At 41.3% G+C, this 18,013-nt stretch overlaps 1 protein-coding gene across 1 annotated transcript in view; it reads left to right on the forward strand.

Annotated features, from left to right (window-relative positions):
- Window positions 1-1,620: 1,620 nt before the first annotated feature.
- Window positions 1,621-18,013, forward strand: part of PCSK1 (proprotein convertase subtilisin/kexin type 1) — a 42,925-nt gene continuing 26,532 nt past the window's right edge. Inside the window, exons 1-6 of the mRNA XM_060009132.1 lie at window positions 1,621-1,957; window positions 5,117-5,221; window positions 8,514-8,624; window positions 10,573-10,719; window positions 12,028-12,104; window positions 17,725-17,813. Of these exons, the coding sequence (XP_059865115.1) occupies window positions 1,778-1,957; window positions 5,117-5,221; window positions 8,514-8,624; window positions 10,573-10,719; window positions 12,028-12,104; window positions 17,725-17,813 (709 nt within the window). The 5' untranslated portion in view covers window positions 1,621-1,777. The remainder of the gene's footprint in view (window positions 1,958-5,116; window positions 5,222-8,513; window positions 8,625-10,572; window positions 10,720-12,027; window positions 12,105-17,724; window positions 17,814-18,013) is intronic.

The following is an 18,013-nucleotide window of genomic DNA, read 5'->3' on the forward strand; positions in this document are numbered from 1 at the left end:
CTTATCCTCCACCAAGCCTCCATCTCACTTGCTTCCGGTAAAAAGTTATCTCTTGCTTCCTTTCTCCACAAGCTCATATGCTTTCTTCCACTCTTATCTCTTTTCTTCTTTTAGAATAGGCTGCGCCCCCCGGCGGCTGTGAACTTAAAAAAAGAAAAAGACCTTTCGCAGGCAAGACTTTGAATCCCCTGCAATTTTACTTTTGGGCTGAGACCGTCGCTTTCCCGCGAACTCCGACGGAGGTAGTCACGATCATTACCTAACCGTCCTTCTCCCTTGAGGTCAATTTCTTATTTTTCCATTTTAAAGAGAGGAAAGGCACCAGTCAAAAGAGAAACAGTTTGGTTCTAGGCGGTTGCGGGAGGACGACAGTTTTTGGAGCTCAGAAGGGCAGCTCCAGCAACCAGCGCTTGTGGCGCTGTCCATTCCTCGGTGCTGAATGGAGATCCTGGCATTTCCCGCCAGGTTCAACCCCTCAGGATCAGAATAGGTTCAGCCACAGTGCACTGTACCCATTTCCCTGTTCTGGGATGGGGGGCGGAGGGGTGGGTGGCGGGGAGAACCATTTAGACGTCTGCTTATTCTCTTTCCACGGGAAAACACCCTTCCACAAAAAGAAATTGTGCATTTTATGGGAAAGTAATGGCATAGCTTCAGTTCAACACCAAAGTGAAGAGCTCTACTGAAGGAAGAATGGAAAGTTCAGAGTTAATGAAACCTGCTCTTTCTCTCCCTGAGTCAACACAACAGCACTTGGGTCCCTACACTCCCTTGTTTATAAATAAAGGAAATAATTTTCTGTTTTTAAAAATCATGTGAATAAAAATAAATAAAATTTTAAAATCACGAGATTAATCATTTTTTTTCTGATAAGGACTGTAAAGTGGGTGGTAGTGGGTCCTGCAATATCTGGAATAGAATTTTAGATATTGTTTTACTGAGGTTGAGAAACGGAGGAGAGAAGGATGTAAACTTGTTAACTAAGGTGGTTTGAACGGTTAAAAATACGTTTTTAAAAGTATTGCTTTAGCATTGTCTTCCAGAAGTGCTCGTTTATCCCAGGCGATTTAGGTTAGAATCCGGGCAGTAGAAGCTTCCCTTCTCTCTGCCCTCCCAGCCTCTGTCCGATCTGAAAGACTGAAAAGCCCTGTTCTTCATAGCAGGTGCCGATATCCACAGGGCCGTTATAAGAATCCTCCTCCCTCCCTTCTCCTCTTACACAAGATAATCAAGTAAAGATAAAGAAAACGGACAGAAGGGAAGGAAAGTGTGCTGCACGCCAGATCTTTGATTCGTGGTAGCTATATTCAAATGGGGCACTTCTCTTTGAGAAGTGAAGGTGTTCCTCACGGCTACAGAATTTACAATCAGAACGGGAGCAGACTTAACCGATACGAGCAAACGTTTCCTTCCTTTTCTTCTCTGCTGCTTATTTTAGCCGCTTCTCCATCCCGCTGGGAATACCATCCAGATCTTAGTCCAGGTAGATCTGACGTCAAGAGATGGCTTTCGTAGATTTGACGTGTAAACACTGATTTCCATTCCGACTCGGAAGGGCTGGGGCTCCACTCTGCCGGGAGACCGGGAGACCGAAGCGCTGCACTGAGCGCTCGCCGCCGCCCAGCCTCTCCTGCGCGTCTCTGTCTTGTCGCAGAACAACCGGGAGCGAGAAGTGGTCCAGAGCCGGAGGGTGGAAGGGGCGATCCTTTCTGGCTTTTCTATCTTGCTTCTCATTCCCCCTCTCCTTCCCACTCGTGTGCGAGCGAGTGGGAGAGCCATGGAGCCAAGAGCCTGGACTCTGCAGTGTACTGCTTTCGCTCTCTTTTGCGCTTGGTGTGCATTGAATAATGTAAAAGCGAAGAGGCAGTTTGTGAATGAATGGGCGGCGGAGATCCCCGGGGGACCGGAGGCAGCCTCAGCGATAGCCGAGGAGCTGGGCTATGACCTTTTGGGTCAGGTAAGAGTTTGCACTTTCAAAAAACTTTCTGGGGCTCGAGGGGACTGGCGGGACTGGAGCGTAATCTCCCATGTGGGAGTCCCAGGTTGCACTCTCCTGAGCACAGTGGCAAGGAGCGGGAGCTTCTCCAGCTCTCGGCCCTGGCGCGCTTGGAGAAGGCTTGCCTTATTTATTGTTTGGGCTGGGCGCAGCCAGGCAGAACCAAGCCGCTGCAGCTGGGTACAGCTTAGTCTTGCTGCTGTCCGCTCTGGAATTGAAATCCGTTCCCGCGCGGTTTGGAAGAAAAATCCCTCCACGCTTGTTCACGGAACTTGAGATGCACGCAGGCTCTTACTAACCAGTGCCCAGAGGAGAGGCAGTGCGCTCTGTCCCCTGAGACTCCGCGGGTCTGCGTCAGGAGCTGGCTGTTTCATTCTTTTCAATATGGCAGCAGCAGATCCAAGTCCTGATTCAAGGGGCCAAGCAGGCTTGGAGATGTTCGCCGGCAGCCTTCGAGGATACGCCCAGGGAAATGGGAGAGTGTCAGTGGCCGGGCCTCGCGACCCGGGGGCTCGGGGGCTATGGAGTGGCAGAATGAGGTGGGTGAAAGACATGGGACCAACTCTCCGGGCCTCTACCGCGAGCTCTGGATTCTCAATGGAAACTTGCAACGTCCGAGCTTCACAACTTTGCTCGGTCAGTTCCCCTGAAGGGTCAAGCTGCCGAAGTGACTGGGGAAAGGATATCTTTCTTGTTCCCCAGCCAAATGCGTATTCGCTTTCCAGGGGTTTCATCCAGTGAAAAAAGCTGTTGCCCGTCCAAGCAAGGCCTGGCTTAATAGACAGCTGGGGGGTGGGGGGCCGTTAAGGCATTATGTAGGGGGCTCCTTAGCTGTGCACCGCAGGGGGTGTGAGTTCTAATCTGAGCTTTCCTTTCCCTTGGCTCAGAATCAAGCCCTCATTCCTTGCCTTGTGAGTTGCTGTGCATGGAAACGGGCCGGGGGGGGGGGGGGGGGAGGGAGGAAGGAGTTGTAAAACATTTTGGCGCGTTTTTTCTAGAGGTGGTGGTAGAGATGCAGCTGAAGTCATGGATGAGTAATGGGGTGTGGGCGTTGGCAATTCCATAGATCCAGATCCACTGGGGAATGTGCTTTTCCTTCCCAGAGGCTTCATTCTCCAACTTCATGAGCCAAACTGTCTGAAATTCCCAGCAGGGAAGTCAATACGCATATTGAATTCTCTTCTCCGTGTCCCAGTAGCAGACCCATACTTCTGCTTTTGTCCAGTCCTTGTTCTGTGCTAGGCTCCGTGTTAGGGGCTGAGGAATAATAGGAGGAAAATAAACTTTCAAGGAATCGAGAGTCTAGAGACTGGTTTAGAAACAAATGACTGCAATTGCAAGCAATTGGTATAGCAAAAGAAGCTGTTCCTGGAGTCTCAATACTTGTTGATTGAAGGATTGAGGATGGAAGGGAATTGGGGAGGGGTGAAAGAAGACAGCCCAAGGAGGAAACACTTGCACAGGTTTAGGAAGAAGAATCAAAGGTTGCCCTGGAGAACATGAGGACATTGGAGAAGGCACTCCAGGCATAGAAAACAGCTTGTGGGAAATCAGGGAGATAAAAAAGAAAGTGACTTACTTATAATTCTGGAAACCGCAAGGCATTGTTGGGATCTAAAAAGAGAGTGAGTAGTGGGCAGAACTGTATGGGTGGGTACTGTGGGCATCATGGAAATCTTGTGTGTCCTATGAGGGAAAAAAAAAAAACTGGGAACTTAATCTTTTGGGTAGCTAAATAGCATTGGTAATTGTGTGAAAGGAGATTGGAGGAGAGAGCAAAAAATAACTCCCTCTTCATTTTCTCACCTTATTAGCCCCAGACATACATCCAAACCCGGACCATTCATTATGCGGACTGTCTTTCAAAATCACAAGTCTCAATAAATAAATAAATAACAATAAATCAGTACTCTTGGTAGGATCTTCGAGGAAGGGGTGGCATAGTCACAAGAGGCTTCAGAAAATAGTGGGAAAACCTATCTATACTTGCATGTGATTTGCATATGCATATTTCCAGTTAAATGGCATCACTAGTAAATGTTTTTAAAATAATAATTCTTTGTAAAAGACTGATAGTGCTTTCCTGGCTCTGCTTGTTTCTTCCTTTGTTTACACTTAACTTAGCATCACTATCTTGAGCTCCTTAAGGCCTCAAAAGCTAGGACTGGGGGCAGGGGTGACAAGAAGCAAAACCAGTTGATAGCAGAAACAGAGCTAAGCACTGGTGATCTTTTCTTATGGCTAATATTCTCTCTCCCCAACTCCATGTAAAGCTTATAGCAGATTCAGCCCCTGAGGTTCAGGCTTGGAGCAGGCCCTAAGCATCTCTATTAAAAAATTCTCTAGGTGATAAGAAACACCAATTTAAAGAATGCAGTTCTTCTGAAATAACCCATTGTCAATTGTTTGTCTCAGTTTAAAAACATACAGGGCATCTAGAGAATTTGGTAGGTTCAAATTAAGTACTATTTTGAATAAAGGGAAACTAGCTTAAAAGAATAATGAACTTAGTTCTAAATGGACCAAATGTATTGACAGTCACCCAGAGAAGTTTACACACTCCAAGGTGGAACACCTGTCCTAAATGTGGCATGCTGGTTTCTTCCTCAAAGACTTGAACTATTGGAAAGTCAGATGGTCACTACTAGTAGCTTATAATAATTATCACTATGGATTCAATGGCTATATTTCGTTACAAATTATTCTAGCTGAATGTGGCACTGCCTATATATCGTACCAAAGGGTTTGCCTGCCTTCCACAAATTATTGTTCTCTGACAGAATAAATTTGACAAAATGAATATTTTTTAAGAAATGTCTATCTACACAATAACATCACCTAGAAAAGCAAATGTAGTTCCTCTGAAATACATGGAACAGAAGCATCAACGGCTCCCAAGTATGCTGTAAGCCCAAGTGATAATGTCATGAAGCTCGTCTCACTCAACACACTGAGAGGGAAGGCTTCTATCAGTGTCTTCCTCATGAAGAAAAAAGTTAACCTCAATACAAGAAATGGATTTAACAAAAGCTGCCTGTCTCCAAGTTAGCTGTGTTTCAACCTAACCTATAGATACTTACTTTGGAAAGAGGATTTTTATTTTAATTTTTTCTTTTATAGATTGGGTCACTTGAAAATCACTACTTATTCAAACATAAAAACCATCCTCGGAGGTCTCGAAGGAGTGCCCTTCATATCACTAAGAGATTATCTGATGATGATCGTGTAAGTGTTGTGCATTTGTCTTCAAACCAGTAACCTGACTTATCTGCCTTCTTTGTGATTGCTAACAAGAGCAAAAGCAAATATGATTTTTTTATTGTGTTCACAAAATCTGTAGTGTTTCTTATTATCTTCATAGTGTTATAATTGCACATAATAATAACTGGATCAGATTGAATTGGCTGACTAAATTTTATACATATATATATATATACACACACACACACACACACACACACACACACACTATAAACACTAGCTCACAAATCCAGTCTAAGAGCATGAAAATGAATATGAGAATCAAGTGGCAGCACTGATGAACTGTTTGACAATACAATCGATCAACAAACTTTTATTATATGCCTATTATGTACCAAGCACTTTGATATCCGATGTGATGATGCCAAAGAAATATAATACATAAACCCTGTTCTTAATAACATTTCAGTGTAATTGAAAAAACATTCTGCTATTCTGTCTGGTTTGGTTATGTAGGGAACTAGTGCTTTTGAAGGAGCTTTAAATCCATGTCTTCATGAGGCAAATATTTCTATAAGTATTGTATAGTCTGATCCAAAGCATTTGATCTCTTTTTATCCTGGTCTGTATACATATTCAATGATTAGGCAACAGCAGGAAATGTCTAGAATGGATATAGGTAAAGTGTGGAGCCAATTTCATGTATATCTAATGTACCTTTTGATTTTGAAGTCTGTTTTCAGGGTCAGCAAACACACCAATAGAATGTTGAAATGAAATAGAAATTTGAAGTATTGGAATCTGCATACACAACGTTGCCATTTCACAAGAATTTGCCATACTGGTGAACACTTATCCTGGCTGGCCTGATGTCTGTGTACATGATTTCTGTTGTCTAGGACATTCTAAAGAATTCTGGAAGCTTTGTGAGAGATACAACACATACTTTCAACTTCCCATAAAGAAAAGTATAAGTGACAGAAAGGTGCTAGAACTGTTTAAAGTACAGGAATTCGTGAACCCTGTAAAATAATTTGCTATTTTATTTGTTATGCAACTGATAGAATTTAAAAAAAAAAAAGAAGAAAAGGAAGACAGATTAAGAGAGTAGGAAATGACTGGGCCTGGGTTACCAGCGTTCAAACATGAACGAAGCAACCAAACCCAGACCAAGAATGCTGTATCAGGACCACAGACAGCAACACCACAGCTCACAAACAACCATTGCTGGCTTTTACCCAAGTTAATGGCTAGAAGTGAGAGACCTAATCAGAGGCCCTGGACATTACTTTAAACGTTTCTTGTCCAGCGAAATCTTCTCTTCGCTGTCCCAAGGCAGATGGCTAATTGTATGTGGGCTTTGAAGGTAGGGCAACTTCTAGCACTCTGGCTAGGCTTAGTCCTTGGGCAAAACAAGAGAGAGATTTCCTTGTCTGCCTAAATACATGCCTGACATTAATGCACAAGAAAGTAAAACTGACCTTCCTTCTCATCTTAATAGGAGGAAATTGGATAGAGTGGAGCAGACCTAACTGTTACTATTACTCAGTATCTCACTAAAATGAAGAGATGGCCCAGTTCTATTCTTTAGATATTTCCTTAATAATTGATTTGGGGGAGAAATCTCAAAGCATAAGGAAGAAGAGCTAAGAATTTACTCTTCAGCATAACTTCATAAAAAAGGAGTCTATATAATCCTATGAAAAGTTATACCCAGAATAACTTTAGTTCAGGAAAAACCCTAGAACACACTGAAGCTTGCAGTAGGAGGTTAGACTAGATGATTTTTAATTCCCTTTTCAAATCAAAAGGATTATTTACAATTAAGCACATGATACTTATTATATACATAATAGAAGGACACCATTAATTTGCTCTGTTCCACTTGGTCTGCTCTTACAGAGATTAATATGGCATTTGGAGTTAATGACATTAATCATAACACTGTTTCCAACAATTGGATGTTTATCTGATCAGATGACAGAGTGTCTCCTCTTATATTCCATTTTTTAAAAATTGCTTTTGATTTTCATTTTATTGCTCCTTTTTTTTGATAGGGATGATATTCTTTCAAATTAGCACTCTGAAATGCAGCAATAAGCTATCTTTATAAGCCTGTTAATGAAATCTCCAACTGTAAGTGACTCTCTCCCTCAAAGATTAGTACTTGTTCCCTAGCAGCCAGTTCCCAAAGACCAACTCAGAAGACAGGCAGTATATTCCAAGCATTGAGGTATTTTAAGCCAAAACACTTACGCTTGAAGACACAGGCACTTTAAAAATAAATTATAGTGACTGATTTCCAACTCTCAAGTCCCTCCCAATGTTTATAATAGGTTTGCAGTACATTTTCTAATTGGAAATTCAGGACAGTCTTAGTGGATGGTTTTATCCTTTAGTTGCAAATTATTTTTCAGTTTTTATTTTTGGATCTGACTCATTAGTATTCTCACATTAAAAATATCCTATCACACCATGGACTATCATCATGAGTACAGAAGAGAGGATATGTTTTGGGTAGGAAAGAGTCATGTTGCTCAGCAAAATTAGAGCATGGTATTATCTCATCATGAATATAACCACAAGGCAGCCCCTCACCCTCTCAGGGCCTCAAGTATAATAGGATTATGCTATAAATGTGGGGAAGGTAATTTTTGTATTGTCAGGTGTCTGCATAATATATGAAACTAAATCAATGGTAAGTGTGCATGGTCAGTAGTGCCCATTCATCACCCTGGATCTGTTTCTCATATTAAATACACTTAAACAGAAGGCTGAAGAATAGAGGAGGCAGAATTTCAAATCTGCCAAGACATAGCGCCTTTCTTGTCTTTTGTCACATTTGCAATTTCTATTTTTGTATATAAAGAAAGAGAAATTAAGCTGTAAGAGCAATATAACAGCAGTTCTAGGATCTCTTAGCTTGTTGACTCATTCCACGAAAATGCACAAATTTTCTGCCACAGAACCCTGGAACCTCAATATAAAAGTGAGTAATATGGTCCATTTGCTGGTGAAAGCAGGCTGAACTTTTACTTCCACTGTAATCACAGTGTAAATAATTTGAGGGAATCATCACTTCACTGACTGCTTCTCCTCCCCCTAAAGGTACATTTTACTGTAATAGAGGAAATGTTCATCTCACCAGTGGGCAATCCCTTCTTCTCACTGAGCTGCCAGTTTGATCTATAGTCAAACGAAAACACTGTGGAGCTGCCTGAACTCTGATGGAGAGAGTACTAGAGCTAGTTAGAGGGAAGATGATTACACCAGAGGTGGCTATTTGTTGATTTTTTTGCTCTAAAACTCCTTGTAGGTGCTATGGGCTGAACAACAGTATGAAAAAGAGAGAAGTAAACGTTCAGTTCTAAGAGACTCAGCACTAGATCTCTTCAATGATCCGATGTGGAATCAGCAGTGGTACTTGGTAAGTACCTACAGGAGGACTGTGTAGGACCTGGGTTATTTGTTATATCTGCACAACAGATTTTTTAATGATAGATAATTCAGCAGAGGGCTGTGTTACCTAGAGATTAGGGTTGACGGGACCTTCCATGATCTGGATCTTCTGTTTTATTATGTGAGGATGTCTGAAACACAGATCTTTAGCTACTATGAGAGGAGGGATTGTTGCCTTTTGTCTTCTTAAGTTTATCTGGAATAAGTACAGAAGAATCATGTCTTGCAAGTTAGGGGTTCCAAAACAGTAGTCATGGCAAAAAAACATATTTGATCAAAGTTTCTCTTGAGAACCCTTTAAATCACCCAAAGAGTACAGTGAACATGATTCAGTATATATAGCCCTGAGAGGCAATTTGCACATGCTTACAGGTGAGAATTTCTGAACTAGGCTAAAGGAAGGAACACAAGGAAAGACAAAAGGCATCTATCTGCAGAGGTCCAGACTTGCGAACCAGTTCTACCTTTAAGATAGTTATCAAATGCTTGTTGGAATGTAGGCACCTAGTGGAGAAACTGTAAGTGTTCCTGCTTGCCTACGGAGTGCTCTCCTCTGTTTTAATGTTAAGCCTCTATCGTAGTAATACATGTTAATAGAAGTGTTTATTGTTGAGAATATTATAAAAGATGAATTTTCATGACAACCATAAGCTAACGCTTAGACATCCTTGTTGCATAATGGATGGGAAAGGAGATCAATTCCTATTGAAACTCTCTTAACCTAGGCAATACCTACTCCTTGCAGCAGAAGAGACTCATTAGCTAACACTGGTGCATTTGCTATGTGTCAAATACTATTCTAAATGTTTGACATGAGTTAACTCATCTAGTTCTCACACAACATTTTGTTGTAGGTATAGTAAGTATCCCCATTTAACAGATGAAGAGACAGAGACATTGGCAAGTTGAATAACTTGCCAAAATCACGTAATTATAGCGGAGGGGGCATAATTCATGGCTCCAGAGGCCATATTCTTAACAACCACACTCTATGATCATTCTTCTGACTGACAGAGAGTCCTTCTTCTCTGGCGTTGGCCAACAATCTGTGTGTAGTTCCAGCCTCCTGTGATTCAGCTTCATGTTGGCCTAGTAAATTCTTGTTTTGCCCCCACCTCTTTCTGAGGACATCAGCCAGGGGCCAATGCATTCACTGATACTTTTGATTGTTGTTATTTATAAATATCTTGTTGACCTCTTCACTAAAAAGCAGGCATTCTTCTAGTGCATCTCTCTTGAATGCTTGGGGATGTGCTCATATCTGTGTTCCCTTGCTGTCTAGCTCTTCTTCCTTACAGTCCCACATACAGTAACTAACAGAAAAATTATCTGAAAACAAATCCCAAATCTTCTCTCACAGGTACTTACTCCCTAAATCACTAATACTTGGACATAGGCAGTTAGATTGCAAGTCTTGGTAAGACCACAGCCTCCTGGGCATTCCAGGTTCTGTCTTTTCTTTTAGAAAATTTATAAAAACATCCTTGAAGAGCTGTGAACCAGACAATATAAAGTACATTCAGTGTGGCAGTGGAGGCTCAGGATTTGGGGGGGAGATGGAAACATGGGACATCAAATAAAGCTTTGGTAGATGAAAAGCTTGAGCACGTAATTATAAATGAAAGCAACTTAGGGATGAACTTCTTCAAAGCCACGCAGCTCAAAGACAAGGGGCACAGGGTGATTCATCCTTTTGAGTGATTTTCCATTGGAACAACTGGAAAAAGAGCAGCACTCTGATGATTCACTTGGTCTCACCCTTAACTTTGTTTTTTTATTTCACCTAATTGCCCGCTTCTAATGAATAGAGTGACCCCAGGAAGAAGAAAGATGGGTCTCCAGACTGGAGCTTCAGTTCTTATTTTGCAGCAAACAAGTCATGGTTTTATCAATGCTTCTTGGTTTTTCTTTATCAGCAAGATACTAGGATGACTGCAGCCCTGCCCAAGCTGGACCTCCACGTGATACCTGTTTGGCAAAAAGGCATCACAGGCAAAGGAGTTGTTATCACTGTACTGGATGATGGCTTGGAGTGGAATCACACAGACATCTATGCCAACTATGTGAGTCTAAGCCCTCCCATTGCTGCAACTTAGGGAGTTGTCTACACTGACACACAGTTAGGACTTTGCTTCCCTCAAGCAGGAGGCTACTCTGATGTCAGCCCTGGTAATGACGGGCCACGGTTTTGCCACTTCCCTCACCCTTCTGCCAGTGCACATAAATTTTTTTTTTTTTTTTTGTATCACTGGGCATCGAAAGAATTTGCTGGAGCCAAGGATTGTACGAAAGCATGTGTGTTGGGGTAGGGGGAGGCACTTAACATCAGCTAGATTATTAAAAGCCATTCAAACTCTATGCCACTCAGTATTTGGGGACATGAAAGCAATCAAATCAAGCCTGATGCCTGAGACCATGTTCACAGTCTTCCTGCTGACATCCCTTATGGGTCAATATCTCTCACATTGTGAAGTTATGTGAATGTGATTCCTTCCATGCAAATCAAAGCGTGCACTACACAATACAAAAATGGCAAGCTGAGAAAAGTTTACTAAAAATGGGAAATAAGTAAATGAAAGTTATTTACTTAATTGGTTATGAAGTTCTCCATAATATTTTAGGTCTTTAAATCAGTGTTTCATCTTGAATATTGCCCCTTGTCTTTCTCTCATCCTTTCTACTCAACCAACATTCCCCAACTAAAGAGCAAAGGAAACAGGAAGGAAAAGAAGAGATGAAAAAGATTAGGAATTATTAAAAGATATGGAAAACATAGAGAAGTAGCAGTAGTAGTGATACAATTCCTACGTGGAAGATGTTTAAGTGTAGCAATCTGATTGCAAAGGGGGGTGGGACCTGGAAGCTTGTCTTGAATTTCAAGCACAGCCTCTTTAATTAAATTACATGTTTATTTTAACTGAGGAGGCTGAAGGAGATCACTGCAGACCTGAGCCCCAGCCCACAGCCAGCTCTTTGCACCTATATTCTTAAGAAAGATGAGCATCAAAGTGTCACTAACTAGGGCTCTAGCTTAATTAAGCCATTCAAATTCTCTGGGCCTCAATTTTCTCATTTGGAAAATGAGGTGGTTGAACTAAGTGAACTTTGACTCCTTCTGTTCTAATATCCTATGCGAGTCTATGAGCTAGAGGTTTGGAAACATTCACTGAGAATTGGATGATGACTCACTTTTCTGTGTATATCACCTCTGCCTGGTTTATGGGGATGATAAATGATCAGAAACTGGGCCAGAAACTCTAAAATGCAGACTTTCGAGCTATCAGCCAGGATGGGAATAGGATAGGGATAGAAGGCTCGGAAAGTACTGCTTTTTTTATGATGCTACCATGTTATTTTTGTTTTCTCTTTAGGATCCAGAGGCTAGCTATGATTTTAACGACAATGACCATGATCCATTTCCCCGATATGATCCCACAAATGAGAACAAGTGAGTAAATGTGGATTTGGGGGTGGGGGTAAGTGCTTTAAAATGCTTCTATCTTACTTGAGAAAATTACACTATAAATATAATCCACATTTGAGCTCTCAGAAAATGTTCACGTACACCATCCATACCACAATATTTTGTTGCTTTTAAAACAGAAACAAAAGTTTCTATTTATATATTCCTTTGGGTTTATAGAACCATATTTCAATTAAACTTTCTTCTTACATTATGAAATGTTCCCCTCAAACGTTACTGAATAGTTATGGCTTTAAAAAAATTGTTTGAGACATAAAGAATAAAAATCTGAGTCCACCCCCCCCGCCCCCAATTCCTCTATGAATCGTTTATTACTAGCAACATGCTTGATGTCAGTCATGAAGAGAAATATAGATGACCAAGGTAACAAATCCCCACGACTTCCTATGTCGGCCACAACCATGCTCACTAGTTCCCTCAGAAGAATATGACAAGGCACCAGACGAGAAATATACCATGGGCTTGGCCCTCAAATCCAACACAGTCTCCGGGGCATTGGGCTAATTAGTAGCCTGTTCCAGAATTTCTGCTGGGTATTCTAAAGCTAAAGGGAAGAGAAAAAGGATATCTTCTGACCCCTAAATTAACTCTCCATAGCAGCCACAAGGTGACGAGTGAGGCCAAGAGCCAGACCCACCGAAGCAAGAGGCCAAATAAAGACCCAAAGGCAAGAGACATTTTAACCTTTCTTTTCTTAGCTCCAAAGGAACTTCACCCTCTAGGCACACAGCCTCAAGTGTCCATGCCCGTGTGAAAACTCATCTTTGTGCATAATGATGTCTCTCACAGACTTCAAGGAGACATTCACACTTTCCTCTTCATTTGCTCCACCCAAAAGAAACTTGCACCAAAGCAGATGAAAGCCAAGGCAAAATGAGTGCTGCTACAAGTGGGGATGGAAAGAGCAAGTAGGGAAAAGCTCTTCGTGGATGCCACATAAAGTGCTTCCCTTTTCTTTCTTCCTCTCTCAGATTATTAACCAATTAGGGTCAATAGAGTTCTCTCTCTCTTGCTCTCAGTTTCCCTCTCTCCTTCTCCTTTATTTTCTCAGAATTCCCATGTGGCTGGTGTAGTAATGTTGACCTAAAGTTGTTACTTTGGATTGTCCTCCAGGAGGCCAACAAACCCCAGGAAGGGAGGCTGGGGCTCCAGGACTTGGCCTCAACTTCCGAGTGTATATTTCTTCCTTGAGGGGAAGGGGAGGCTTGGGGAGGGTTCTTTCAGTACCATTTACTTCTTTTAGGGTTTATCTCTTAAAGGGGTTAACAGCAAACAGCCCTTGAGGTTAGAACATTCCAGTAACAATACAAAAGGAACCATGAGAGGGCACCCTTGGAGGAAAGTGGGATATCTCAGGAACTTAGAGCAGGACCCCCCGAGACAAACGTTCAGCCATATTTCTGAGTGAGGGCAGTGCAAGACCAGAAGGAACACATGTTCTTTTAGAGCATGACCTTGTAATGTTAGCCTGCCTGGTAGTGATGGCTTTGCCAATTACCAGGAGGGAGGATGACCTTGAGGAAATCACTCATCTCACTCTGCCTTTATTTTTTATTTCGTCTCCTAAAATGGTGACAAGGTATCTGTTCCCTACCCTCCTAAAAGAAGTTTACTAAGGAAATGGGCAGTAAGTGCTTGGAAGAAAAGGACACTCTTCCTAGAATGAAGTAAAAATGACAACTCTCAATCCATCCCCTTGATCAAGACTAAGAGGGAAATCTGCTCCCGACCACACGGGCACAGCTGAGGAGACTGTTAGCTGAAGGTGTCAGCCTCCTTCTTAGGCAGTGTGTACTGGGTCTGGCCCAGGATCCAAAGTGGGTGATAACTTGTGTGGTAGATGCATGATAGGTGAATACCTGGTGAAATGACATTCTCTAGAGTTTTGTACTCATGAGAAGGGAAATTCAGATGTCCCTCTTCCCTTCCCCCCCAGAAAAGGGACTCTCAACTTATGGTACTGATAATAGCCACATTTCCCCCAATTCACAGAGTTCCAAAGGCCCCAAGGAAGCAACACATAATTGTATGTATTTTGTGCCTGAAAACTCTGAGCTTCCAGAGAATAGCAGACCGTGGACCTTGCACATAGCATAGAGTTAGTGTAGCATGGCCAAACAAGAGAGCACAGACTTTGCAGCTAGATTTAGATCAAATCTTAGATCTTCCACTTAATAGGTGAGTGACCTTGAGCAAATTATTTAACTTCTTTGTGACTAGTTTTACCATCTACTAAAGAGGTAATAATAGTACCTACTTCATTGGGTTCTTAGGGGGATTAAATAAGTTTATATATGTAATTGGCTTGGATAGTGCCTTGTATATAGAAAAAGTTAAATGTGTGCTATGATGATGATAATGATCAAGGTTTTTCATTTAGCAACTAAGGTAGACCTCCTTTCACTGAGAAAAAAAGCTTGACAGGAATAGTATCATCTGATAAGAGCAGAAGCAGAGACAATTTTCTAAGCCAATTCAGAATCTGCTATTTGAAAATTACACAATAAGCAGCTATCTCTCAGGGTCCTCTTGACTATCAACCAAAAAGCTAGCATCCCCATCATTTATCAAAATGTATAATAAAAGTAGAGTTACCCTTCTAGCATATTGTCAGAAATAAATCCCTTAGGTTTAGAAAATGAATGGCCCCATTTTGTCTTGGCCTTTATAGCAGTTAGAGACCTATTATCTCCCAATTCCAAGGGCATTATCTCTCCAAACTATCTGTGTTGCTGCTGTTCTTTATTACTATGTAAATGAGGTTAATAAAAGCTACATTTGAATTCTCCTCTGCAAATCAAATGAGGAATCACTAAATAACAAAATCTTAAAAGTGCAGGTAACTCTTACTACTAATCTGGCATGAATTTGTGATCAGTATTTCAACACCAATTACAGATTATTCATCTATTTTATAACATGTGTGGCAAGGATATTTTAACTAGTACAATAGTAGTCTTTACATTATCTTCTGGAATAATTTTTTAAAAATCAATTTGTTTAAATGCCAGTTATAACCATTGTTCTAAGATAATAGAGTGTTCTTTTATCTCAGAGCCTGATTTAAGGAAAGAAAACTGCAGGTCTAGGAAGAATGATATAGAACCACTTTAATAAAGTCTTTTTTTCTCAAGGTGTGCAGGTGAGAAGTGAGGATAAGAGGAGGCAAAGATATCAACCCCTATTTGTACCACGATCCTGCACATTTTAAGAAAATAGTACTATGTAAAGAGAGATAAACACTATATAAAGAGAGATAAATAATAGGTAGTGTCATACTGCATCATTTTTAGGACAGAGGTACAATGCTGGAGATGTTTGCCAACAGGTTGATTCTGTAGGCTCTACCTGGAGACTTCGCTATCTTGGGCGCTGTCTTCCATCTTGTGTAAATGGAAATACAGGTGGTGGTGACTTCTGGTAGCATATTTCCCCGATGATGGCAACTGAATTTTCCCTTCCACAAAAGGAAAGAAGGCTAATCCACAGGCATAAGGTGCCTTCTATGTGTTCAATATGCATGCATTTCTCAGAGAATGGGTGTGTTGGTCAGGAGAGCTTCAGTTGCAAGTGAGAGAATCCTAACACAAAGATTAAGTAAAATGGAGATATGAAAATATTTTTCCCCAAGAGATGTTCAGCTTCAAGCATTACAAGATCCAGAAACTCAAATAGTATGCCATCAGGACACCAATTACTCTGTATCCATCTCCTAGTGCTGCTCACCTCCACTTAGCTTCATTCTCAATAGAACACTGCCTGGTAGCAAGATCCACATGGCTCACGTGGAACTTAAAGCTGAAGATTCTTGAGAAAGAATATAATTCTTTCCCCCAGAATCTGCATCAATTCTTGAAATGCTCTCTGGGAGGACAAGCCTCATGATAGAGAATCACAAGAAGTGAGCAAGGGCCACTTCCCAAAAGGGGGAAATGCTAGAAGACCAAAAAGAAGTGGGTGCCTGCTACATTAGGGAAGACTGTGAATTAAAGATAATTACATTGTTCTGACTTAGGACTCCTATCCAGTAGTAACATAAAGGAGGAACATCATTTAGTGGAAGGAGAACAGGAAATCATCTTTGGTATTTTAGGGAAAAAAAGATAAGTGAAACAGGCTTATTTTATTTTTTTCCTTAGGAATTATTCTTTCTTTAATTCATAATACAAGTATTAAATAAATCAAGTATCAATATTTAGAATTTTTTTAACTCTTTTTAGTGGTTTGAGAGATGGCAATTTTTAAAAATTAATTAATTAATGTATTGATTTTTGGCTGCATTGGATCTTTGTTGCTGCACGCAGGCTTTCTCAAGTTGCAGCGAGCGGAGGCTACTCTTCGTTGCGAGGTGCAGGCTCCTCATTGCAGTGGTTTCTCTTGTTGCAGAGCACAGGCTCTAGGCATGCAGACTCAGTCGTTGTGGCTCACGGGCTCTAGAGTGCAGGCTCAGTAGTCATGGTGCACGGGCTTAGTTGCTCTGTGGCATGTGGGATCTTCCCAGACCAGGGATTGAAACAGGCTTATTTTAAATGACCCAGTCAATTTAGGATTTTTATATTTCATGCTGGGCTAAATTAATTGATGTCTAGTACAGTAGTGTTCAAAGGGAGCTGGCTGACAGAGTTGCTCAGAGCTAACCCTTCCTCTTTTTTCCTCTGTGTCAGCATATCTGGTCAGTGGCTCCTCCAAGGCACTAACAGCCTTCATGCTGCTCCCAGGAGCTTCCACAATGGAATAAAGTCATGAAGTAAACAAATTCACATTAAAGTTTCTCTCAACTTATTGACCCTCCTGAGGTCAGGGAAGTGATGGGAAAAGATAATCACTATCCCCAGAATTTCAGAATTGATACTTTAATGGTGGACTTTGGTCTGTTTTAGAGATGGATTTTTTTTTTTTCCCCAAACACTCTGAAATCATAAATTACCCTCATTGTCCCTAGTTGCAAAACTAGTCTTGTTCAGGTTTCTGGTCCCAGTCAGAGTTGCAGGAGCACCCTGGTTTCCCAAATAGCCTGTAGTGTCTTGTTAAAATTTCAAAATCCTCTTGGTACCAGGAAACCTTCAGATGTTTTAGTCTGGTATATGGTTAGAGGAGGAGAGGAGGGCTTGAGAGGGGGCTCTGTTTTACACATCCTACTAGGACTTGTACAGGTTAAACTAATCCAAGGAAGTCACTAGTGAGGGGAAGTGAGGAGTCACTTTAACACCAAAATTCTGGTACAGAAACCATTTCTTTGAGATGGTATCAATAGCTAACACTTCCTGGGTTCTTACTATATACCAGCCACTTTCCTAAGTGTTCTGCATACAATATTTTATGGGATGTCACAATTCTTTGAGGACGAGTAACTTACCCAAGGTCACATCACTAGTTTGTGGCAGAAGCTAGAACTTGAACTCATATACTTGGGCTCCAGTACGTGTTCCCTTCATCTGATACCTACACTTCATCTAATACCGATGGGAAGAAAACCAGCAACAAGCCTGACAAAAAGTTAACATATCCATGTACCATGGATTCATATGCAACACCAATGTCTGTCCTCATTTACGTTTTATAAATCCTATTTTCTAATCCTCAGACATGGGACCAGATGTGCAGGAGAAATTGCCATGCAAGCAAATAATCACAAGTGTGGGGTCGGAGTTGCATACAATTCCAAAGTTGGAGGTAAAGCAAAGGGTTGTTCCTGTAGTTTTGCACCTTAATTTGAGTCTTGCATTACCTGGTGTAAATGGGGTGGTGTGGGGGGACTTTGCAACAACCAGAGGAAGAAATGAACTCCATGAAAAATTTGCTACACGACTTGAATGTGATTTGCAAGCAAATCAATTGACCTGGATTCTTAGAAAATGATAGCTGAATATAGC

The sequence above is a fragment of the Delphinus delphis genome, chromosome 3 (assembly GCF_949987515.2).
Source record: "Delphinus delphis chromosome 3, mDelDel1.2, whole genome shotgun sequence".
In the NCBI taxonomy this organism is placed as follows: domain Eukaryota; kingdom Metazoa; phylum Chordata; class Mammalia; order Artiodactyla; family Delphinidae; genus Delphinus; species Delphinus delphis.